The sequence below is a fragment of the Salvelinus fontinalis genome, chromosome 9 (genome assembly GCF_029448725.1).
Source record: "Salvelinus fontinalis isolate EN_2023a chromosome 9, ASM2944872v1, whole genome shotgun sequence".
NCBI classification, from domain to species: Eukaryota; Metazoa; Chordata; class Actinopteri; order Salmoniformes; family Salmonidae; genus Salvelinus; species Salvelinus fontinalis.
The window spans coordinates 17,414,592-17,441,769 of NC_074673.1; the positions used below are offsets into that span (position 1 = coordinate 17,414,592).

The window sequence follows — 27,178 nt, forward strand, 5'->3', positions numbered from 1 at the left end:
TGGCTACCACAGTCTGGTGCTAACCCACAAGAGCCCACTCTAGGACTGAGATGGAGCTGCATACCAGATACCCTTGGGTACAAGCACCGCTCAGCCCTGAGTACCGAAACCCCCACTCTGCGCACCATCTATTGGACACTGGCCAGTCAATACGATCCCCTTGGGTATATCCTGCCATACACAACCCGTGCCAAAGTCTTAGTCCAGGACCTGTGGCAGACCAAGAGGGACTGGGATGAACCGATCCACCTGGCTGACCTAGTGGAACGATGGATCTGTTGGGAAACAGAGTTATCGGAGCTCTCTGAAGTCCAAATGCCATGTTATGTACCACCCTGTGCTGACCAACTGGGATCATGCCTGGAACTGCATGTGTTCTGTGACGCTTCAGAGCGAGCTTATGGGGCGGTTTCCTTTCTAAGAGTGGAGGATAAGGCAGGACACACCCATGTCTCCTTTGTCATGGCCAGGTCCAAGGTCGCACCCAAGAAGGAGTTGTCAATGCCTAGGCTGGAACTCAGTGCTGCCCTTTCCGAAGCCCAGTTGGCCTCTACCTTGCGAGCCAAGCTCACCTTGCCAATCCAAAGGTTCATCAACTGGAGTGATTCGACCACTGTATTGACCTAGCTCACATCGGAGTCCTGCAGGTATAAAGTGTTCGTCGGAACTCGCATTGCGGAAATCCCAGACCTCACAGAAGTTCAGGACTGGAGGTATGTTGATAGCATAAACAATCCTGCTGATAACGTTACTCGCGGTAAAACCCTTAAGCAACTGGCTCAACCCCATCGCTGGAGCTTGGGACCACCATTCTTGTCCCAACCAGAGAACGAGTGGCCGACAGCTCCCAGGCGTGCCACCTCAGATGGGGTGGCTTCTATACCCACCTCCCTCGCGGCAGAGACACTACTCCTCCAGCATGCACAAGCAGTTAGCTTCCCTGAGGAGCTAAAAGCTCTGAAAGCTGGTAGGGAAGTTGCTAAGGAGAGCCGTCTTTTCTCTCTCGCCCCAGAATATGATCAAATCCTTGGAGTGATCAGAGTCGGAGGGAGGCTGCGCCAAGCAGAAGTTTTGGACCCCGATGCTATCCACCCAATTATCCTTGACTCCAGACACCCTCTTACCAGGCTCCTCATCAAGAGTTATGATGAAAAGCTTCCCCACCCAAGGCCAGAGAGGGTCTATGGGGAGATGAGGCGGAAGTACTGGATACTTGGAGGACGAGGAGCCATTCGTAAGCACCAATACGCCTGCGTAGAATGTCAGAGATGGCGGGCCGGAGCCACTGTGCCCAAAATGGCAGACTTGCCATTTTGACAGCTCGCTTGTGCCTCCTCAAACCACCCTTCTGGTCAACAGGAGTAGATTGCTTTGGCCCCTTGACGATCAAGCTAGGTCGTTGAGTGGAAAGCGCTGGGGCATTCTATTCAAGTGTTTGACGACTAGGTGTGCCCACCTGGACCTACTGGAGAGTTTGGATACTGAAGCATTCCTCATGGCCCTACGGCGGTTTATCTCCCGACGGGGGAAACCCTACAAGATCCTGGCTGACAGAGGCACAAACTTCAAGGCAGGAGAAGCCAGGTTGGAGGAAGCCTTCCAAGCCATGGAACCCAGCCTCCAGGATCAGCTGATGGACCAACAAATCCTATTCAAATTTAACCCTCTGGGAGCTCCTCATTTTGGAGGAACATGGGTGCGAGAGATCAAATCTGTAAAGACGGCCTTACGAGTCGTGCTGGGGGACCAAACTGTCACTGAAACTGTCTTGCGGGCCGTCCTGATAGAGGTGAAAGGGATATTGAACTACAAACCCTTGGGATATCTCTCTGCAGACATCCCTGACCCCGATCCGGTTACACCGAATATGCCCTTGATGGGACGGCGAGATGCGTCACTTCCTCAAGCCATGTATGCTGATACCAACCTCGTTGGCAGACGCCGGTGGCGACACAGCGAGGTCTTGGCTGACCATTTCTGGGCCCGATTCATTCGGGATTACCTACCAAGCCTACAGCACAGGGGGAAATGGCGGAGAGAAATGGAAAGCCTGGAAACTGGCCAAGTAGTAATGATGGTGGACCCTCAGTTGCCTCGAGCATCCTGGCCAGTGGGACATATCACTAAGACCATGCCTGGGACCGATGGTCGCGTTAGATCAGTGGAGATCCAGATAAAGAACTGGACATATATCCGGCCAGTTGCTCGACTAATTCCTCTCCCTGAGATGACGGAGGACGGGGAGCAATGAGCCTTTTTGAAGAGTGTGGAATTTAACAAATTTCCAGGGTGGCTGTAGAAAAGGCCCATGGAGTTGTGGAATAATCCTTTAATTCATGGCCACTTACTCAGCTGGGCCAGGGGCGCTGTATTAGGTCAGGTGGCAATGACCGACAGATCTCATCCACATTAAAGGAGGAAAGCACCATCGCCTGATCTCGCTGCTTTCTCTTCCTTAACTTCTCTAGGATATGTGGGACACTACTGTCCCACTTGGCCAATAGCCAGGGAAAATGTAGAGCGCCAAATTCAAAAAAGTGATATAAAATCAAACTTTCATTAAATCACACATGTAAGATACCAAATTAAAGCTACACTCGTTGTGAATCCAGCCACCATGTCAGATTTCAAAAAGGCTTTTCAGCGAAAGCATAAGATGCTATTATCTGATGATAGCACAACAGTAAACAAAGAGAGTGTAACATATTTCAACACTGCAGGCACGACACAAAACGCAGAAATAAAATATAAATCATGCCTTACCTTTGACGAGATTATTTTGTTGGCATTCCAATATGTCCCATAAACATCACAAATGGTCCTTTTGTTCTGGCGCGGTTGATCCAGAAAAAAACAGCTTCCAATTTGCGCAAAGTCACTACAAAATATCTCAAAAATTACCTCTAAACTTTGCCAAAACATTTCAAACTACTTTTGTAATACAACTTAAGGTATTTGTAAACGTTAATAATCGATCAAATTGAAGACGGGTCTATCTGTTTTCAATACAGGAGGACAACAAACTAACGCTACTTTTCTAGTCTTGCGCAACTCTCAAACAGTACACATGACGTTACGCTGTTTCCAGGTGGCCTCACTTCTTCATTGCACAAAGGAATAACCTCAACCTATTTCCAAAGAGTGGTGACATCCAGTGGAAGCGGATTAGAAATCCAGTATTCCAATGAAAACTCATTGAACAGACAGTGACTTAAAAAAAATATAAGAATTAATGGTTAGTCCTCGTGGTTTTGCCTGCTACATAAGTTCTGTTATACTTACAGACATGATTCAAGCAGTTTTAGAAACTTCAGAGTGTTTTCTATCCAAATCTAGTAATAACATGCGTATCTTATATTCCGGGGATGAGTAGAAGGAAGTTGAAATTGGGCATGCTATTTATCCAATTGTGAATTTGCTGCCCCCTATCCTAGAGAAGTTAACTCCATCTGCTCCAGAAGTTCTGTGCGTCCATGAATCCACGTAAGTCCACCAACTCTGTTACCTTTCATCGGAACTATCTGTTGCGATCGGGAGAGTGGGCCATCAGTTATTGTTTATAGTTATTACCGCGGAGCGCGGCTTACAGCGCAAGCTTCAAACATATGGTGTAATGTGAATTGTCAATGATCGCGGCCCTACGGATCCTCATAGGTCATTTATGCAATCGATATGGTTAATATGTAATTAAATTAATTACATGTACACATGAAGACAATTGAAAGGGTGAAATGAGAAACGTCATTGTTTGCTACCTGATCGACTTTGATATCAGACTAAAGGGGATTATAGATTGAATGACCATTCACTGTTTGTATTCTTTCATGATTTATGAATAGTTAAGAGCCTAAATGACTCACGGGTGATTACAATTGACTTCTAAATGAACTGGATTGTTGAATTCCTTAATTATGTTAATAATGAATGATTGTTATGATTTGATCTTTGTGATTATGAATTTGATTGGATACATGTTATTTGTTTCCTTTGTTATGCAGCACAGACTACTCAGTAAATATACCACTTGATGGTTAAAGGAATTCCTGCCTCAGTCTCATCTATTCCTCTGTCACCTGACACGTGACCACCTGTTCACCTTCACTGTCAGTCATCCTACCTGTCCAGCTACCCACACAGATTCCACTAATCTTTCAGGCAGACTCTCCATATCCTTCTCCCATCACTCTCTCTTTGTCACGGATCCCTTCAGAACTTTCATTACGCACACTTGTCCCCTATTCCCAGTGATTAGTACTTGTATAAGTGTGCCCTTTGGTTTCCATTGTGCGGTCGATTATTGTTACAATGTCCATGGTGCGTGTGAGTACCTGTGCTGTGTGTTTTGGCTTTCGTGCCATTGTGGATTGCGCAGATGATTAAGGATCTCGTCCCGTGTGTTAATCATTGTGCGCATGTGCTATTTATTCGACGTACTCCTCGCTCTTTTGTTTGGGTTTCTACCCTGTGTTTTGTCACGTGTTTGTTTGGTCTTCGCCCCCGTGCCTTTAAACGGCATGCCGTCATTTGGGCTTAATAAAAAAAACTATTATGCATTCCTGCGCCTGTCTCCCGACCCATTTATGCCAAATTGACACTCTTCTCCTCTCACCTCTCCCACCTCCACTCTGCCCTTTCCCCTCACCCCTCACCCTTTCCCCTTTTTTCTTCTCTCCCCTATTCCCTCTTATTTCTCCCCTCTTCTTTCCCCTTTTATCCCTCTCCCTTCTCTCTCTCTTCCATCTGCCAGTGACCTTGGTCTCTATTTACGACTGCTAACTACCCATTAGTCTAAACCAGCTTCCTGGGGATCTTAGCCAAATAAGCTGTCATTGACTGACTGGAGAGTAGAACATGTGTAAGAAGTACAGAGGTCCTTTGGAAGCACAGTGGAGGGAGAACCCCACATTCAACAGGAAAGAATGTCCAGGCAGCCTGCAGCCTGTTGCTGACTTAAGGATTCTCACAAGATTTATCTGTCTTTGTCTTTGTTTTTATATCTTTCTCCTGCCCCCCTGTCTCACTTTGTCTCTCTCTTTGTCTCTCGCTCTCTTAAGTTTCCTCTCTTGCACTGCCCTCACCCCAAATACTTGGCTCCAGTGTGTAATCACTTCTGCTCTTTAAGAAAAACCATCAAACCCACAACCTTCCCTCTAGGCACAGTTCCATAGTGATTGCTGTTTTGCTCAACCCGATTTCATCCTTCATTAACTGATTGTATAAGGAATTTGAAGTGACTGGTAAATAAATAGCCTGAGTCAGCCTCACTGCTGTAATTGCTGTTTAATATCAGGTAAGTAGTAAACTCTGGCACATCTCTCATCGCCGAAGGGAGGTATCTTCATTACAGGCGTTTAAAACGGTTGTAGTCTACCCCATAAAACGTTTAACATTAGGCTTTATTGTACTGCCATAACACCTGAAGGTGTTAGTTATAGTTAGTAAGTCTCTGTGTAGTTCACTGGAAAGTTTTGAGAGACACTGTATGGTAGACACATCAGCAGAGACTGCATTATTCACTCCAATATGATACACACCCTGCAGTGGTTCAAATGGTCACGAGGGCCAATAGACAGATGCTTCTGAGCAGACCTCATCCACAACACTCTGTCAATAGACACAGACTGCCAAATTTTTAACAGGATGATAAGCAGGCTCGGAACAGCTCCATCTATTTACAAGGAATGTGTGGCTTTGTTTGGGATCCAGCACATATCTCAGATAAGAGATGGTCAGTTGAAATTAAATAATTTAAAGTGCTCAGCAGATGTGAAATCATGTTGCACAATAAGTAAAGGGTGAGGAAAGAAAGAGCGTGATGACTCTTAAGTGGACAATAACAAGTTAAAACACCAAGAGGTTGACTCATACAGGATCCCAAAGCAGGATCCCACAGCAGGTTCTTTAAGTCAAACCAACAACAAACTCTGTTTCCTCCCTCTACAAAAGCTTCTACTTAACATCTCACTGTATGGCTCTTCTTTCACAAGGCACTCGGAAAGCCTTTCTGCCCTTTAAGAGACAGAGAGAAGGAGAGATAAAGACAGGAGGAAGGGTGGAGAGACAGAGAGAGACATATCTGATCTTGCAGGGGTTCTTACCGTAGGGCCATGCTAGCCCCTGGTACAAGGAGATGAGGATGAAGAGGGTGATGAAGAGGGAAGATCCATGAGTCCCGGGGGAGTGGTGGGTGCCGGTGTGAGGGAGCGTAGGGGTCCCCCCATGGCTTTCCCCCAGCTGCAGTCCCCATACCGCAGAAAGCATGCTGCAGTCTGAAGCTCTGTTTACTTTCTGAGCTCAGCTGGTTTGACATCACACTCTTTCTCTCTCCCTCTGTTGCTTTCTCTTTCTCCCTCCCTCTCTCTTTCCTTCCCTCACTCTCTGACTTTGTTTCTTCCCCCTCTCTCGTTTCCACTCTCTCTCTCTCTCTCTCTCCCTCCCCCCTTTGCTTCAGGTTACAGCCCAGCCTGGTAAGGAGCTCCAGTCAGGAAGGGCTTCCAACAGCCCTGCTCCTCTCTTCAGACCATGTCACTGCTCTTAAATTAAACCATAGGCTGTTTTAACCCATTATGCTCTCGCTCAGCTGTATACAAACACACACACACACACACACTCTCTTTTCAGAAAGATAACTAACACTAAGAGGTGTATTAAGGTGAGTGTCTGGTCCAGGAAAATAAAATAAAATGTTACTTGTCACATACTTCGTAAAACAACAAGTATAGACTAACAGTGAAATGCTTACTTACTGGTCCTATTCCAAAAATAAATACACAGTGAATAACAATAATCAGTAAAAATAACATGGCTATATACAGGGAGTACCAGTACTGAGTCGATGTGAACGGGTACGAAGAAATTGAGGTAGTTATGTACACTACAGTTCAAAAGTTTGGGGTCACTTAGAAATGTCCTTGTTTTACATGAAAACATACATTAGTTTCAAAATGAATATGAAATACAGTCGAGATGTTGACAAGGTTATAAATAATGATTTTTAATTGAAATATGAATTGTGTCCTTCAAACTTTGCTTTCATCAAAGAATCCTCCATTTGCAGCAATTACAGCCTTGAAAACCTTTGGCATTCTAGCTGTCAATTTGTTGAGGTAATCTGAAGAGATTTCAACCCATGCTTCTTGAAGCACCTCCCACAATTTAGATTGGCTTGATAGGCACTTCTTACTTAACATAGGGTCAAGCTGCTCCCACAACTGCTCAATAGAATTGAGATCCGGTGACTGTGCCAGCCACTCCATTAGATTGAATACCAGCTGACTGCTCTTTCCTAAATAGTTCTTGCATAGTTTCTATTTATTTAACTAGGCAAGTCAGTTAAGAACAGCATAGGAACTTGTTCAGGGGCTGAACAACAGATTTTTACCTTGGGGATTTGACCTTGCAACCTTCCAGTTACTAATCCAACGCTCTAACCACTAGGCTACCTGCTCCCCAGCTGTGCTTTGGGTCATTGTCCTCTTGTAGGAGGAAATTGGCTCCAATTAAGTGCCATCCACAGGGTATGGCATAGCGTTGCAAAATGGTGTCAAGCACTCCTCCAGCATCTTTTATTTTCTTCTTTGCAACTCTGCCTAGAAGGCCAGCATCCCGGAGTAGCTTCCTCACTGTTGACGTTGCGACTGGTGTTTTGTGGGTACTATTTAATGAAGCTGCAAGTTTGAGGACTTGTGAGGTGTCTGTTTCTTAAACTAGACACTCTAATGTACTTGTCCTCTTGCTCAGTTGTGCACCGGGACCTCACATTCCTCTTTCTATTCTGGCTGAACCAGTTTGTGCTGTTCTGTGAAGGGAGTAGTACACAGCTTTGCACGAGATCTTCAGTTTCTTGGCAATTTCTCGCATGGAATAGCCTTCATTTCTCAGAACAAGAATAGACTGATGAGTTTCAGAAGAAAGTTCTTTGTTTCTGGCCATTTTGAGCCTGTAATCGAACCCACAAATGCTGATGATCCAGATACTCAACTAGTCTAAAGAAGGCCAGTTTTATTGCTTCTTTAATCAGAACAACAGTTTTCAGCTGTGCTAACATAATTACAAAAGGGTTTTCTAATGATCAATTAGCCTTTTAAAATGATAAACTTGGATGAGTTAACACAACGTGCCATTGGAACACAGGAGTGATGGTTGCTGAAAATGGACCTCTGTACGCCTATGTAGATATTCCATAAAAAATCTGCCGTTTCAAGCTACAATAGTCATTAACAACATTAACAATGTCTACACTGTATTTCCGATCAATTTTATATTATTTTAATGTACAAAAAAATTTGCTTTTCTTTCAAAAACAATGGCATTTCTAAGTGACCACAAACGGTAGGGTACTTATACGGTAGTGTACTTATAGGTATGGCTAAAGTGACTAACCAACAGGATAGATAATAGACCATAGCAGCAGCGTGTGAGAGTGAGTGAGTGAGTGAGTGAGTGAGTGAGTGAGTGAGTGAGTGAGTGAGTGAGTGAGTGAGTGACCTTATAGTAGTCCTGAATGGCAGAGAGCTCAGGCCCAGTGATGTACTGGGCTCTCAATGGTGTAGCTGTTAAACTTTGTTAGGATCTTTTCAACCTCCTGAGGGTGAAGAAGTGCTGGCAAGACCTCTTCACCACTGTGTGGCTGCGTGTGGACCATGTTAATTCCTTAGCGATGAGGACACTGATTAACTTGAAGCACTCAACCCACTCCACTACAGCCCCATCGATGTGGATGGGGGCGTGTTCACACCTCCATTTCATGTAGTCCACGATCAGCTCCTTTGTCTTGCTGACATTGAGGGAGAGGTAGCTGTCCTGACACCACACTTCCAGGTCTCTGACCTCCTCCCTATAGGTTGCCTCATCGTCATCGGTGAACAGTCTCACCACCGTCGTGTCATCAGCAAACTTCATGATGGTATTGAAGTCGTGCACGCCCACGCAGTTGTGGGTGAACAGGGAGTACAACAAGAGGGGACTAAGCACACACCCCTCAGGGGCCCCTGAGGGGCTCCCGTGTTGATGGTCAGCGTGGCATATGTGTTGTTGCCTACACTCCAGGATCCAGTTGCAGAGGGAGGTTTTTAGTCCCAGGGTCCTGAGCTCGGTGACTATGGTGTTGAGTGCTGAGCTGTAGTCAATGAATAGCATTCTTACATAAGTATTACTTTTGTCCAGGTGGATGAGAGCAGATAAACAATAGAGATTGTATCATGTATGAATATGTTTGGGCGGTATGCAAATAGGAGTGGGTCCAGGGTGTCTGGGATGATTGAGTTAATATGTGCAATAACCAGCCTTTTAAAGCATTTCATGGCTATAGATGTGAGTGCTCCAGGGCGATAGTCATTTAGGCAGGTTACCTTGGCGTTCTTGGGTGAGGGGACTATGGTGGTCTGCTTGAAACAAGTTGGTATTACAGACCGAGTCAGGGATAGGCTGAAAATGTCAGTGAAGACACTTACAGCTGGACAGTGCATGCTCTAAGTACGCATCCTGGTACGCATCCTGGTATCCTAACCCTAACCCCACGGCCTTGTGAATGTCATCGGGAACAGATGTTGCTCTTATACATAGTTCAGTGTTGCTTGCCTCAAAGCAAGCGTAGAAGGCATTTAGCTCATCTGCAAGGCGTGCGATGCTTGACAGCTCCTGGCTGGGTTCCCCTTGCAATTCATGACAGTTTGCAAGCCCTGGCACATCCATTGAGCGTCAGAACCGGCGTAGTAGGATTTGATCTAGTCCTGTATTGACACTTTGCCTGTTTGATTGCTCGTCGGAGGTCGTAACGGGATTTCTTATAAGCATGCAGATTACAGTCCAACTCCTTGAAAGCGGCAGCTCTAGCCTTTAGTTCAGTACGGATGTTGCCTGTAATCCATGGTGTCTGGTTGGGATATTTAACTACGGTCACTGTGGGGATGACATCGTCGATGCACTTATTAATGAAGCTGGTGACTGACGAGGTAAACTCTTCAGTGTTATCGGATGAATCCTAAAACATATTCCAGTCTGTGCTAGCAAAATAGTCCTGTAGCTTAGCATCCACTTCATTGGACAACTTCTGTATTGAGCGCATCACTGGTACTTCCTGTTAGAGTTTTTCCTTGTAAGCAGGAAGTAGGAGGATAGAGTTACGGTCTGATTTACCAAAGGGAGGGTGAGGGAGGGCCTTGTATGAGTTTCTGTGTGTGGAGTATTTGTATTTGTATTTGCCAAGGCAGCAGCTACTCTGCCTGGAGTCCAGCCAAATAAGGTAGTTTATCCTGTTGGGGATGGGGGCGCTGTTTAGACTATTTATGCTAATTTGGCTAATTTTTTAAACGGCTTCCCACAAAATCCTTGATCGTACAATATGCATATTATTATTATTATTGGATAGAAAACAGTCTATAGTTTCTATAGGAGTTGAAATTTTGTCTTTAAGTGGAACAGAGCCCATTCTACAGCAATTTCCCTGACATGGAGTCAGATTTGAGAAATGTTGGCCACTCTTCTGAAGTCAGTTAAAAGGGCACTGTCGTTGCTATGACTATAAAGAACACTTCTTACGTCTTCCCCTGGATGCCTTTACGTGATGACGATTCCAACGGGGTCGATTGCGCGTTCACAGGCCCTACAAATGAAAAAACCCTGAAGCTAGTCATTCTTTGGGAGCTGCGTCATGAGCCTAGAGGACACCGGCGCGCACCTGTTCCAAGCGTTAGTTTAGCCTGTTATATTTCTCCGGTCATCTTTTCACTCGTTATAGGAGTTAAAAACATCATAAGGTAGTTAATTTAAAGCGTTTTATAGCAATTTATATCCGTTTAGTGCGATTTTGGGACATTTATTTTTGCAACGATGTGAAAAGTTGGGCACGCTTTTCAGTTCATCCCGAACGCAGTTGACATTTCCACATGGCAAGAGGACAGCTTTCCACCAAAAGACGATTTCTCCCAAGAAAGGATCCTTTGCCCAAGATACTGATGGAAGAACAGCTCAAGGTAGGACATTTTTATTATGATAAATCGTGTTTCTGTCGAAACATTTTAGTGGCTTAGGACGCCATGTTTTTTGACGTAGCTTCGCTTGGCGCAAACTGTATTGAAAAGTAAGGATAAATAAAAAAATGTAATAACGCAATTGTATTAAGAATTAAATTGTCTATCAATCCCTGTCCACCCTATATTTTTTAGTCACGTTTATGAGTATTTATGTATAAGAGTAGATCACTGTCTAAGTGGCGCAAGGACTTTTTCTTTACCAGCTTGTCTACATTTCACATTGTCTAACCATGATTTTGGTGGCTAAATATAAACATTTTCGATCAAACTGTATATGCATGTTGTAATGTGATGTTACAGGAGTGTCATCGGAAGAATTCTGAGAAGGTTAGTGAAAAAATTAATATCTTTTGGCGATGTTGACTTTTATCGCTCACTTTGGCTAGAATCAATGCTGGGCTGCTAATTGCTATGTGCTAAGCTAATATAACGATTTATTGTGTTTTCGCTGTAAGACACTTAGAAAATCTGAAATATTGTCTGTATTCACAGGATCTGTGTCTTTCGATTCGTGTATGCTGTGTATTTTTACGAAATGTTTGATGATTAGTAGTTAGGTAAACACGTTGCTCATTGTAATTATTCTAGTCCATTTGTGATGGTGGGTGCAATTGTAAACTATGCCATCTACCTGAAATATGCACTTTTTTTCTAACAAAACCTATCCCATACCATAAATATGTTATCAGACTGTCATCTAATGAGTTTTTTTGTTGGTTAGGGGCTATAAATATCTTAGTTTAGCCGAATTGGTGATAGCTACTGGTGTTGGTGGACAAATAAAAGATGGTGGATTATGCTAATGTGTTTTTAGGTAATAGATGTACATCTTTACATATTGTGTCTTCCCTGTAAAACATTTTAAAAATCGGAAATGTTGACTGGATTCACAAGATCTGTGTCTTTCATTAGCTGTATTGGACTTTAATGTGTGAAAGTTAAATATTTTAAAAATATATTTTTTTTGAATTTCGCGGCACTGGTTTTTCAGTGGGGGGGGGGGGTGTGCCGCTAGCGCCACGCTGATCCTAGACAGGTTTAAGCAGTTTAAAAAAGTATTACAATACATTCACAGACCATGTTCCCTCAGGCAACTACTCCACCAATACCACATACAGTTAAAGTCGGAAGTTTACATACACCTTAGCCAAATACATTTAAACTCAGTTTTTTACAATTCCTGACATTTAATCCTAGTAAAAATCCCCTGTCTTAGGTCAGTTAGGACCACCACTTTATTTTAAGAATGTGAAATGTCAGAATAGTAGTAGAGAGAATGATTTATTTCATATTTTATTTCTTTCACATTCCCAGTGGGTCAGAAGTTTACATAAACTCAATTAGTATTTGGTAGCATTGCCTTTAAATTGTTTAACTTGGGTCAAACATTTCGGGTAGTCTTCCACAAGCTTCCCACAAGGGTGAATTTTGGCCCATTCCTCCTGACAGAGCTGGTGTAACTGTGTCAGGTTTGTAGGCCTCCATGCTCGCACACGCTATTTCAGTTCTGCCCACAAATCTTCTATAGGTATGAGGTCAGGGCTTTGCGATGGCCACTCCAATACCTTGACATTGTTGTCCTTAAGCCATTTTGCCACAACTTTGGAAGTATGCTTGGGGTCATTGTTCATTTGGAAGACACATTTGCAACCAAGCTTTAACTTCCTGACTGATGTTGTTACGGATACAAGTGTTCTGTGTGTATTACATTTACATTTACATTTAAGTCATTTAGCAGACGCTCTTATCCAGAGCGACTTACAAATTGGTGCAGTCACCTTATGATATCCAGTGGAACAGTGGATCCTGTGTGTATTTCTTTTCTCTCCTTCTCCCCTACTCACAGGTGACAATCATCATTCCCCAATCAGTCATCAATCAGTCGCTAATCGGAAGACACCTGCTCCTTTTCCCTTACCCAATCACAGTCCCTTTCCCTTGGTTTAAAACCCCTGTAAGTTGTTTTCTCCCCAGGTTAATCTCTCTGTCAATGTCATATGTCTGTAGATCTCTTGTTTGTTTTGCATCTACATGTCACTTTGTCCCCACCTGTGAGTATTGTTTTGGTTATAGTGTTTGAGTGTTTGTTTAATGGTGGGAAAAGGGGGTAACCAGACAAGTCGCCCATGGGCATACATTACCCGTAGGTAACCGTTGTTAAAAACACTAGTTAGAACTGGGCGGACCACCCCCTGTATTTATTGGTTAGTTAGTTAGTGGTTGTTGCAATAGGCTAGTCTATCTTAGGGGTGTTTTTGGATTATTATTGTTTCATTCCTTGGGTCCAGCTCAGCCCCTTTTCCTGCTCCCCCCATTACCGTGTGTTTTATAAATTAACCTTGAGTGTTTGACGGTAGTTCTTAGTAGTCGTGGTTATTTCGTTTTTCACTGTTCCATATTTCACTATTATAATTTGCATGAGTTATGTTACAGGTCCCATTACCATCACCCCTCGACTGTCGGGCCAAAGGGATTCGTAACATTAGTGGGGGCTCATCCGGAATCTGTCTTTACTGACACCCATGTCGCTTGTGCAGATTGTTTTAGTGGTCTAGTTCAGTGTCGAGCGTCATAGTTTAAGTAGCATTAGTGTTTGCTATTTTGTTGGTTCTGGTGTGGTAGTTCAAGATGGCTACTTTTGATTTGAAGTCCTTTTTGGATAACCCTTTGTGGGAGTTTTTTGATAGATGTCGTAGAGTAGATTTAATGACCTTGGCTGACCATTATTCGGTATCGAATCCACCGAGTTTAGTTAAAGCGGAGGTTAAACAACTAGTGTTGAATGTTTTGTTGGAAGAGCAGGTGCTTGTATTACTGCCCCGGCTGCCTGAGCCTACTACCCCTGTAGGGGATGTTGCTGCTCCTTTAAGCCCAGTGGTGTCTGAGGGCGAGGCTAAAGCTCCAGCCACATTGCCCCGTTTTGATCCACTCTCTCCACAGTCAACCGGTGATGCCAGGCGGGATGTCCGTTCCATACAGTTCCAACTGGAGCGGAAGAGAGAGCCCAAATTAGGCGGGAGGCTCTCCAGTTGGAGATGTGTAAAACGAGGACAGTTAGATTTGGAGGAAAGGCGAGAACAGCGGCAGTTGGAGATGTGTAAAATTGAGGCAGATAAAGAACAACGTCAGATGGAGTTCAAAATGTGCCAGATGGAGCTGGAGGCAGAGACAGCGAGGCTAGCCTTCGTTCCTGCTGTGCCTGTTAGTGATGCATCCTCACCAGCTGTAGCTTCCAACACTTTTGACATTAGTAGGCAGATTGCCTTAGTACCTTTGTTCAGAGAGTCAGAGGTTGACTCCTATTTTTGTGTATTTGAACGTATAGCCGTAGCATTGAAATGGCCTGAAGAGGTATGGTGCCTATTACTTCAGTGTAAATTAACTGGTAAAGACCAAGAGGTTTTGTCAGCGCTACCTCTGGAAGACAGTTTGAATTATGAGGTGGTCAAAGCTACTGTTCTTCGTGCATATGAGCTTGTGCCTGAGGCATACCGACAGAGATTTAGGTCTCATAAGAAGTCTTCTAGTAAGACTTATGTGGAATTTGCTAGAGACAAGGGAAATTTGTTTGATAAATGGCATGCTGCTAGTAAGGTAACTGATTTCAACTCTCTCCGGGAGTTAATCTTGTTGGAAGAGTTAAAAAATTGCTTACCCGAACGCATTGTAGTTTACCTAAACGAACAGAAAGTATCATCCTTGTCAGAAGCGTCTGTGTTGGCAGACGAGTTTGTGTTGATGCACAAGAGTGTGTTTTCGGCTCATACTGAGAGTAGAGCTACTGAATTGCCTACTTATAGCCCTAGTCGGCCAGCAGTATATCAAGCACGCCAGAAAAATGAGCGTCCCTGTTTCTATTGTCATAAGGTGGGGCATATGATTAATGATTGCTTCCTGCTAAAACGTAAACAAGGGATGCCTCTTCGTGCCAAGCCACCAACAGGTGTTGGTCTAATTGGTACGGTTGTGAGGTCTGAAACGAAACAGGTGCCTCAGGGTAAATGCAGTTTAAAAGACCCAGTCCCCGACCGTAGTTATGAACCGTTCATTTGAGGGGTTTGTGTCCCTAGCGAATGACGAAGCGTCTCAGCGTCCGGTTAAAATCCTTAGAGATACTGGTGCGGCGCAGTCATTTATATTGTCTGATGTGTTGCCCTTATCCGACGATACATACTGTGGTTCCAGTGTGTTAGTTCAGGGTATTGAAATGGGTTTTGTGCCATTGCACTTTGTGAAGGTACACTGAGTTAATCAGTGGAATATTCAGAGTGGGGGTACGTCCTATGTTGCCAGTAAAAGGTGTGACCTTTATAATGGGTAACGATATTGCCGGAGGAAAGGTAGTACCCGTATTGGAAGTATTGGATAAAAGTGACCACTCTATCTCCGATGAGCTGGCACAGAGTTATCCACATGTGTTCCCTGCTTGTGCTGTCACTCGTGCTCAGGCACGACAAGAGAGTGATGTGATAGATTTGTCGAACACTGTTCTGTTCAAAGAGTTTGATCAAGAGGATGGGTTGTGTGCTACCTCTGGGGAAGCTGATCACCTCTGACAAACAGCCCAGGAAAGAAGCGAAGAATGTTGAACTTATTGCTGATGCAATACAGTTACCAGTCACTTGTGAGCAGCTTATTGCTAACCAAAAGGTTGACATCAAGCTTGCTAAATGCTTTTCTAGTGTTGTCTCATTGGAAGAGGTAAAGAAGAAGAACGTGGCGTACTTCATTGATGGTAATCTCCTCATGCGTAAATGGACGTCCCATGTTGACGCGGGTGGAGACTGGAATGCTGTTTACCAAATAGTGATTCCTACAGCCTTTCGCCAAAATGTGTTATCCCTTGCTCATGATCACCAGTGGTCCGGTCATTTAGGAATCACAAAAACTTATGATCGGATCCGTCGCCATTTCTTTTGGCCGGGTTTAAAACAAGATGTGGCTCAGTTCTGTCGGACATGCCACACATGTCAGATAACCGGAAAACCAAATCAGGTCATTTCTCCCGCTCCTCTTTGTCCAATACCTGTCATAGGTGAACCATTCGAACATGTGGTGGTTGATTGTGTTGGACCGTTACCGAAGACAAAATCGGGTACCCAGTTTCTGTTGACAATTATGTGTATGGCAACAAGATACCCCGAGGCCATTCCTCTGCGAAGGATTACAGCTTGAGATGTTGCTTCAATATATCCATATAATTGTCCTGACTCATGACGCCATCTATTTTGTGAAGTGCACCAGTCCCTCCTGCAGCAAAGCACCCCACAACATGATCAAATCAAATGTATTTATATAGCCCGTCTTACATTAGCTGATATCTCAAAGTGCTGTACAGAAACCCAGCTTAAAACCCCAAACAGCAAGCAATGCAGGTGTAAAACCACAGTGGCTAGGAAAACTCCCTAGAAAGGCCAAAACCTAGGAAGAAATCTAGAGAGGAACAAGGCTATGAGGGGTGGCCAGTCCTCTTCTGGCTGTGGTGATTATAACAGAACATGGCCAAGATGTTCAAATGTTCAGAAATTACCAGCATGGTCAAATAATAATAATCACAGTGGTTGTCGAGGGTGCAACAGGTCAGCAGCTCAGGAGTAAATGTCAGTTGGCTTTTCATAGCCGATCATTGAGAGTACCGCTCCTGCCGCTCCTGCTGTCTCTAGAGTTGAAAACAGCAGGTCTGGGACAGGTAGCACGTTCGGTGAACAGGTCAGAGTTCCAAAGCCGCAGGCAGAACAGTTGAAACTGGAGCAGCAGCACGGCCAGGTGGACTGGGGACAGCAAGGAGTCAGCATGCCAGGTAGTCCTGAGGCATTGTCCTAGGGCTCAGGTCCTCTGAGAGAGAAAGAGAATTAGAGAAAGCATGCTTAAATTCACAGGACACCGGATAAAACAGGAGAAATACTTCAGATATAACAGACTGACCCTAGCCCCCCGACACATAAACTCTGCAGCATAAATACTGGAGGCTGAGACAGGAGGGGTCAGGAGACACTGTGGCCCCATCCGATGATATCCCCGGACAGGGCCAAACAAGCAGGCTATAACCCCACCCACTTTGCCGAAGCATAGCCCCAAACCACTGGAGGGATATCTTGAATCTCCGCCATGGCACAATCCAAGGGGGGGGGCGCCAACCCAGACAGGAAGACCACGTCAGTGACTCAACCCACTCAAGTGACGCACCCCTCCTAGGGATGGCATGGAAGAGCACCAGTAAGCCAGTGACTTAGCCCCTGTAATAGGATTAGAGACAGAGAATCCCAGTGGAGAGAGGGGAACCGGCCAGGCAGAAACAGCAAGGGCGGTTCGTTGCTCCAGTGCCTTTCCGTTCACCTTCACACTCCTGGGCCAGACTGCACTCAATCATAGGACCTACTGAAGAGATGAGTCTTCAATAAAGACTTAAAGGTTGAGACCGAGTCTGCGTCTCTCACATGGGTAGGCAAACCATTCCATAAAAATTGAGCTCTATAGGAGAAAGCCCTGCCTCCAGCTGTTTGCTTAGAAATCCTAGGGACAATTAGGAGGCCTGCGTCTTGTGACCGTAACGTACGTGTAGGTATGTACGGCAGGACCAAATTGGAAAGATAGGTAGGAGTAAGCCCAAGCCCATGTAAGGCTTTGTAGGTGTTCAGTAAAACCTTGAAATCAGCCCTTGCCTTAACAGGAAGCCAGTGTAGGGAGGCTAGCACTGGAGTAATATGATCTAATTTTTGGGTTCCAATCGGGATTCTAGCAGCCGTATTTAGCACTAACTGAAGTTTATTTAGTGCTTTAGCCGGAAAGTAGCGCATTGCAGTAGTCTAACCTAGAAGTAACAATAGCATGTATTAATTTTTCTGCATCATTTTTGGACAAAGTTTCTGTTTTTGCACAATTACGTAGATGGAAAAAAAGCTGTCCTTGAAACAGTCTTCATATGTTCGTCATAAGCGAGATCAGGGTCCAGAGTAACGCCAAGGTCCTTCACAGTTTTATTTGAGACGACTTTACAACCATCAAGATGAATTGTCAGATTCAACAGAAGATCTCTTTGTTTCTTGGGACCTAGAAAAAGCATCTCTGTTTTGTCCGAGTTTAAAAGTAGAACGTTTTCAGCCATCCACTTCCTTATGTCTGAAACACAGGCTTCTAGCGAGGGCAATTTTGGGGCTTCACCATGTTTCATTGAAATGTACAGCTGTGTGTCATCCGCATAGCAGTGAAAGTTAACATTATGTTTTCGAATGACATCCCCAAGAGGTAAAATATATAGTGAAAACAATAGTGGTCCTAAAACGGAACCTTGAGGAACACCGAAATGTACAGTTGATTTGTCAGAGGACAGACCATTCAGAGACAAACTGATATCTTTCCGACAGATAAGATCTAAACCAGGCCAGAACTTGTCCGTGTAGACCAATTTGGGTTTCCAATCTCTCCAAAAGAATGTGGTGATCAATGGTATCAAAAGCAGCACTAAGGTCTAGGAGCACGGCTTGATCCAAAGCCGTGAGTGAGTCACTCAGCTTTATGTAGGTCCCAGGCTATATGACTGTGCCATCAACTTGATAATATATAATGATATTTTGGAGGTTATTTCATTTTCAAAAAAATGATAGTGAGCGATTGTAATCTGAAAAAAGGCCAAAACAATATTTGTAAAGGCCAAAACTTTTATTTTTGTTTTCAGAGGGAGAGAAACGCTGGGCCAGTTGTGCGCAAAATGGTCGTACTTCTTCATTACACAAAGGAAAAACACTCACACAATTTCTAAAGACTGTTGACATCCAGTGGAAGCGGTAGGAACTGCAAGAAGGTCAATTAGAAATCTGTATTCCCAATGAACATCCATTGAAAAGAGACTGACCTCAAAAAAGAAAACTCTGAATGGTTTGTCCTCGGGGTTTCGCCTGCTAAATAAGTTTTTTGTTATACTCACAGACATGATTCAAACAGTTTTAGAAACTTCAGAGTGTTTTCTATCCAAATCTACTAACAATATGCATATCTTATCTTCTGGGGATGAGTAGCTGGCAGTTGAATTTGTGTATGCTTTTCATCCTAACGTGAAAATGCTGCCCCCTATCTTAGAAGTTAAGTACCTGCATAGCTCCCAGTTTGTAAACTGGCTTTCTCCATGCAGACAGCACATCTCTGGATTGATAACCCGCAACAGCCACAAACTGAACAGTCCCATAACACGGACAGGCCGCTATCAGAACTCTCCAATCCCATACATCACTAAACTGATCAATGCACATACCAATTAACACAGCGTAGCAAATTAAGGTAGCCTAGCAGTTAGAGCATTGTTCCAGTAACAGAAAGGTAACAGGTTCAAATCCCTGCGCCGACAAGGTGAAAATCTATGAGCCCTTGAGCAAAGCAGTTCAACCTAAATGCTCCTGTAAGTCACTCTGGATACAAGCGCCTGCTAAATGACAAAAATGTCAGGTAAATGTCTACCCAAGTAATCCTGTATTTTCCAAACCTTGTCTTTGTGTTATTGTTGTTTTGTATATATTGCTTATGATAAACTATATTATATTAAAGAGATTCTCATTTAGATTTGCATACTTTTTTGCCAGTAGTTCTGAAAGTAGCACCCAAGAGCTTAAACGTGTCCCCTAAAATTGTGTATTATGTCATATCAGTTCAGATATATGCAGGATGTCATTGCTTTCTATCTCTCCGCTGTGTGTGCATCTTGATAACTGTTACTCAAATGATGTGGGGCTGAAGCTCATTGGATGAAACTCAAGTTGCTGGGGGGCTGGCCCACAATGTCAAAATGTATTAAATTACACAGCTTTCAGAAGGTAGCCCCTTTTTAAACTAGGAATTTCATGGTGATGGGTTCTGACTCCTAAACTTGAAATATTGAGTGCCATAATCTGGTTTCTAAACCAGAAGTTAATGGTTATCTGTAGGAGGAATGTATATTGTGGAGGCAATTAAGCTTGGAATGTATTGAGTAAAGGAAGGGCAATCACATGGTTGCAGGCACTGATAAGGATGGAGAGATGTAGTTTAGTGAAGAATAGGGGCCTAGGTCAGGTCAGGTCACATTAAGGGAGAAGGACCAGTTTATTGTCCTTATCACTTAACTTCCTGCCTGGCAATAAAGTTAGAGAGAAGGAGGATACTCACCCAAATGGGGGTATATATACTTGTGCTGGTGGCATAGTGTCTTTGTCTGTTCAGCTGTTCGATCCTTTGGGTGAGTAGACTTGATTTGAGCTTTACTAATCATCTGTGAGTTTCACGAGGGTTCATTTAGAACCTAACAATGGCTAAATGAGGTCAAACAATAATTATCCTCATAGATGATACATGTATGGACTACACAGTGACACATCCAGCCTAAAGCCGGAGGTTTAAAAAGTACTTACATAGTCACCAAAGTTACATTGAATTGGTTTACAACTTTTATGCTAGTGTAGAATTTTACTAGTTCACTATTATCTGTGATTGTAAATTGGTGTATAATTAAGTTTATGACAGCAAACTTGACAATAAAACCTACTACTACTATGTCTAGGTAAACTCACCTTCGACATCAATCAGTCAGTCCTTCCAGAAGCCCACCACCAACCTTTTGGTTCCTCCCGAGTGGCGCAGCGGTCTAAGGCATTGTCTCAGTGCTAGAGGTGTCACTACAGACCCTGGTTTGAATCCAGGCTGTATCACAACCAGCCATGATTGGGAGTCCCATAAGGTGCCGCACAATTGGCCCAGAATCGTTAGGGTTTGGCCGGGGTAGGCAGTCATTGTAAATAAGAATTTGTTCTTAACAGTTTTATAAATTCCTTTTTAGAAAACATTTTAATCCAGCCTTTGTGGTTTGGAAAGTGTAGTGACTATTACTGTTTTTATTTATTTATTAAACAAATGGGGTTTTGGCAAAGTAGGTACTTTTCTCAAATCAGTCCCATCTGGTGGATGGAAAGTGTAATAATGTGTTTTTCTCACATGGACGTAGAGCTTTATACTTCAGTCAAGGAAAAATTATGGATAGCTAATTAAAATGAAAAAATACCTTTTATGTGCTTTTTCTCAATACGTACATGCTTAAAAAAATCAGAATGTGACTAACTCTAAGTTATTTTTGGCAATTATCCTAAAACGACTACAAAAACACCATTCTCAGATTATTGCATGGTGTGCTTTTTACTAAAGTTTTTTAAAACTCCGACACAGCGGTTGCATTAAGAACCAGTGTATCTTTAATTATATGTAAAACATGTATCTTTCATCAAAGTTTATGATGAGTATTTCTGTTATATGACGTGGCTCTCTGCAATTACTCCGGATATTTGAGGCCTTTCTGAACATGGCGCCAATGTAAACCGAGATTTGTGGATATAAATATGCACATTATCGAACAAAACATAAATGTATTGTGTAACATGATGTCATATGAATGTCATCTAATGAAGATGTTCAAAGGTTAGTGATTAATTTTATCTCTATTTCTGGGTTTTGTGAAAGCTATCTTTGGCTGGCAAAAATGGCTGTGTTTTTTGAATTTGGTGGTGAGCTAACATAAATATATGTTGTGTTTTCGCTGTAAAACATTTAAAAATCGGGCACGATGGGTATATTAACAAGATGTTTATCTTTCATTTGCTGTATTGGACTTTTTAATGTGTGAAAGTTAAATATTTCTAAAAAATATTTTTTTTTTTTCGCGAGCTGCCTTTTCAGCAGAATGTTGGGGGGGGGGGGGGGTTCCGCTAGCGGAACGCATGTCTGTAACGGCAGTCTACCTCTTCCTCCTCCTCGGACGAGGAGAGGCGAGAAGGATCTGAGGACCAATACGCAGCGAGATAGTTTTCCGACATAATGATTTATTAAACAAAACGAAGACGAAACGAAATACACTTGATAAACTACAAAACAAATAAACGATGTAGACAGACCTGAACTTAACGAACTTACATAAACACGAAGAACGCATAAAGACAGGTACAGACTACATAAACGAACGAACTGACAAACAAACTGAAACAGTCCCGTATGGTGCGACAAACACAGACACAGGAGACAACCACCCACAACAATCAATGTGAAAACACCTACCTTAATATGGCTCTCAATCAGAGGAAATGCAAACCACCTGCCTCTAATTGAGAGCCATATCAGGTCACCCTTTAACAAACATAGAAACACATAACATAGACTACCCACCCAAACTCACGCCCTGACCGTCAAACACATACAAAATAACAGAAAACCGGTCAGGAACGTGACAGTGTCCTAGAAAGGTTATTCCCAAACATTCTATGAATTTATGACAATGTGAAAATTACCATATCTAAGTGCTCGCTTGTCAGAATGTATTTATTTTTATTGTATTCTCTCATATTCTTCCTGGGGGTGTATATGAACATATTTTAATAAGATTTCATGTTTCTTAAACACTGTCAGTTCCACTTTAAATGGCATTAGCCTGCTTTATTCCAATATTTTCATAATTCAGTACTATTCATTCCCAGAGTAATTCTTAAATGAATCCATTCAATTCTGGTTAAGAAAACGTACGTGCAAAGTGGTGGGCTTTGCGAAGTGATGGGCAATGTAACATGCCTCCCAAAGTTTAGAACTGCCACGAGGATGGTAAAATCTTAGCAATAGGCACTTGCCTAGCAACCTTCATTATGAAGTTTCAAATCTCATGAACGCACATTGCTTACGCTGGACTTAGCTATGACCAGTAGTATATTTGGTTGGTGCAACAGGTGTAAATTCTGATTCACGAAGTCGGACTTGGCTACGCTGGTCTATGCTAGTCCAGCATGGTCAAGCTGGTCTGACCAGCATGGTCTAGCTGGAAAACCCACACCCATCATTTTCCCATTTCCCAGCAATCTCTATTGCAGTTATAGTTTAATAATTGTTTGTTTCGATATCTTTTTCTGGCTACGCCACGTATACGAAGTCAGTTTTTTTCTCTGCACTGAGTCTGGATCTGAGTACTAACCTCTGCTGAGTACCCAGCAACCAGATGTTCTGGTTTTTAGGGGAAATGGAAAGAGAGACTGACGCGACCTCCACTTTTGGATGCTAACAAGGGCGACACTCCATCTTAAAACAGCCACAATATGACAACAGCCACTTCAAGTGCAGGGTGCGAAATTCAAAACAGATTTTTTTGAAATATGTAACTTTCACACATTAACAAGTTCAATACAGCAAATGAAAGGTACACCTTGTGAATCCAGCCAACATGTCCGATTTTAAAAAAATGTTTTACAGCAAAAACACAATATAGCGTTATATTAGCTTACCACAATAGCCAGAAACACAAGCCATTTCCCAGTAGCAAAAGTTATATAATTTTTGACTAACCTTGATAAGCTTCATCAGATGACAGTCCTATAACATCAGGTTATACATACACTTATGTTTTGTTCGAAAATGTGCATATTTAGAGCTGAAATCAGTGGTTATACATTGTGCTAACGTAGCATCTTTTTCCCACAACGTCCGGATATTTTTCTGACACTTTTTCTGACACACATATTCTGACCAAATAGCTATTCATAAACATAACAAAAAAATACATGTTGTATAGGAAATGATAGATACACTAGTTCTTAATGCAATCGCCGTGTTAGAATTCTAAAAATAACTTCATTACGACATCCAGCTTAGGTATAGCGAGAGAGTACCCAAAAGCTGGGCGCAAACAACTAGCACAACATGTTCGACAGATATATGAAATAGCATCATAAAATGGGTCCTACTTTTGCTGATCTTTCATCAGAATGTTGTACAAGGGGTCCTTTGTCGGGAACAATCGTTGTTTGGATTTAGAACGGCCTTTTTCCCTCTCGATTTAGCAAGCACACTTGCCAAGTGGCGTGAATCTCTCCATGTCAACAAACAGAAGAGAACGGAACACGGCAAAACTCCCGAAAAAATGGCAATAATCTGATTAAACTATATTGAAAAAACATACTTTACGATGATATTGTCACATGTATAAAATCAAAGCCGGGGATATTAGTCGTCCATAACGGCAGCTTATCAGAAGGCAAATCCAGGTCCCTGCTCGCGCTCTCCAGAAAACAGGAAACTGGGGTCACGTCATGCCAAGAGCTATGATTCGAGTCCAGATCAAGTTACACACTCCATCTCTTCTCTCACTCCTTGTCGACATCTAGTGGAAGACGTATGAAGTGCATCTAACCGAATAAATATCAAGGACTTTAATAGGCAGCCCCTAGAAGAGAGCATCGATTTCAGGTTTTCCACTTCCTGTCAGGAAGTTTGCTGCAAAAGGAGTTCTGTTTTACTCACAGATATAATTCAAACGGTTTTAGAAACTAGAGAGTGTTTTCTATCCAATAGTAATAATACTATGCATATTGTACGAACAAGAATTGAGTATGAGGCCGTTTGAAATGGGCACCTTTTATCCGGCTACTCAATACTGCCCCTGCAGCCCAAACAGGTTAACTCCTCTTCCATAATAAACAATTATTATATATATTTTTTACTGGATTAGTTGAACACTGCAGAGGAGACCTTCCCTGACAGATTTTTTATTCTAGTCAAGACCAATATGTAGGGGATCTAGTTGGAAGCGTTTCTTTAATTATTTTACGTTAGGTTACTAAAATGCAAACACATTATAACCATTATGATTGGTCCCACAAACTGATTGGTTGGGCCAGATCCAGAAAACATTTGTGGGTAAAGTGCAGTTTTGAAAATTCGTCATTGACTTTGATACTCTGATGAGTTGGTTTGTACACCACCACAAATAACTTAAACAATGGCAGTCTCAGACTGAAGTATGTCCAATAGAGAACATGGAGCTACAGAAGAATTAAGTTTGAGTTGTCAAGCAACCAATATCTGTTTTTTTGCATGTATATTGATCCATTAATCTTCTGCTACACAAAGATAAATAACACATTTTTCTAAACTAATCCAATCTGTTAGGTGGACTTTTTGTACCTTTTACTGAAATGGTTGTTCCAGTTTGCATTTTAGTAATTTAGCAGTTGCTCTTATCCAGAGCGACTTACAGTAGTGAGTGAATACATTTTAATTTTAATACTTTTTTTATTTCAATGGATTAAGTGGTCTCAATTGACCTTCCTAAACCAGGCAGTCATTCTGAATGGAGATTGTGGCTGAATAAAAGTTTCAATTGTTGGATTTCCTCACTCTGGCAGGATTCCAATAGGAATAAATCCATAAACCCTGACAGCCAGGTGAGGGTGGGTTCTACTAAGCTATATGGAATTGTTTTAAGAAGGTCATAACAAGAATCATTTTGTTATTTTATTTTGAATCTAAAGACCCGGAAGTGGAAGTTCGACATAAACGGATGTGGTGGATTGAGACGCATGTATTATGCTAATTAGATTTCCTCAGGTGTGTGGAAATCGACCTTGGAAGATTAAACAGTGCTTTGCAAGCCAACATAATGTGACTTGCAGGCAGATGTGGCAGCAACTATATTAGGGAAAAACTAGGCCTTATGATATACACTGTGTACAAAACATTATGAACACCTGCTCTTTCCATGACAAAGCTTTTACCTGGATACACCCTGTCAGTCTATGACCCTAATTGATGTCACTTGTTAAATCCACTTCAATCAGGGCAGATGAAGAGGAGACATATTAAAGGAGGATTTTTAAGCCTTGAGACAATTAAGACATGGATTGTGGATGTGTGACATTCGGACAAAATATTCAAGTGCCTTTGAATGGGGTATGGTAGTAGGTGCTCGGAGCACCGGTTTGAGTGCTCAACAGTTTCCTGTGTGAATCAAGAATGGTCAAGGACATCCAACCAACTTGACACAACTGTGGGAAGCATTGGAGTCAACATGGACCAGCATCCCTGTGGAATGCTTTTTTGACACCTTGTAGTCCATGCGCAATACACTCAGTGTATGTAATTTATTGTCTTGAATGATTAAGCAGTTTGATGGTGGTTTTGCTGGTGGCCAGCTTATGATGTCACCAGCATCACCAGCATAAGCTGGTCAGCAAGTGTACAAAGCACAATGAAGGCTGGTCACCAGCAAAACCAGCACTATGCTGTTTATGCTGTTTTCTTCAGCATGGTAATAGGTTTAAAATGGTGCTATCTAACCTAAGGGTTTTTTTCGGCTGTCCCCATAAAAAAAACCTTTGAATAACCCTTTTTGCTTCTGGCTAGAACCCTTTTGGTTCCTGATATAACTATTTGGGTTCCATGTAAAACACTTTCAACAGAGGGTTCCAAATGGAACCCATAATGGTTCTACCTGGAACTAAAAAGGTTTCTAACTAGAAGTAAAAATGGTTCTCCTATGGTGAAGGTCAAAGAACTCTCTCTGAACCCTTTTTTCTAAGAGTGTGGGGAAAAGCGCTACTAAGTAACCTACACATTCTCCAACATCCCTGGGATTTGAACTTCATTTTATAGGGAGCTATAAAGAAGCTATAAGCTAAATCCAATCAAACACACATTGCACTATCATGGTTTTGGTAGAGAGGAAGGCTTAATTATTTACTGGGGCTTTTGTCAGTTTTGCTTGGTTCAGTGTATGGAATGACTAAGTGAGCACAGTAGCCTATCAGAGAAGGCTAGAGGAGGGACATAATTAATAGCCTGTTAATTGTTCGAAAAGATGCTTGAGAGGTTAATGTGAACTTCAGGGTCAGATGAGACAGGGGTGAGCCTGTGGAACCCATGTGGTTTTAATATCAAGAAATCGAATCATAGTGTCTTGTGACAGAGAGAGTTCCGTTTCCATGGTTATATAGTCATAGGATATACATGAGGATCATGCATGGATCATCTTTCTCACACTCATACACTCATACACACTCATACACATATCATCTTTCTCTGTACTCATACACCAATCAATATTACAGTGAAATACACAATAAAAGACATTAACCCCGGTAAATCTAAGTCGGGGCGGGGGGGTTCTAAACTGACATATGGAATTGTTTTGGATCATTAAGCTATTTGACTTAGAATTTAAGGACCCATTTAGGTGTCCCAAAAATGTAGGAAAAAATGATTTGATAAAATATTGAATTTGGCCTTTATTACTATAGCCAATGGAAATGCATTGAATAACACATTCATAAAAGGCAAAAAAATTGTCTATACTATACTATTAAGCCTAATCCTAGACT

The 27,178-nt window shown here is 42.5% G+C and overlaps 1 protein-coding gene across 2 annotated transcripts in view; it reads right to left on the minus strand.

Annotated features, from left to right (window-relative positions):
* The window catches only part of LOC129862180 (inactive serine protease PAMR1-like), a 59,737-nt gene extending 53,430 nt beyond the window's left edge, over positions 1 to 6,307 (minus strand). For both annotated transcript variants that reach the window (XM_055933582.1, XM_055933581.1), the window contains exon 1: positions 6,099 to 6,307. In XM_055933582.1, the coding sequence (XP_055789557.1) occupies positions 6,099 to 6,261 (163 nt within the window). In that variant the 5' untranslated portion in view covers positions 6,262 to 6,307. The remainder of the gene's footprint in view (positions 1 to 6,098) is intronic.
* Between the last annotated feature and the right edge of the window lie 20,871 nt (positions 6,308 to 27,178).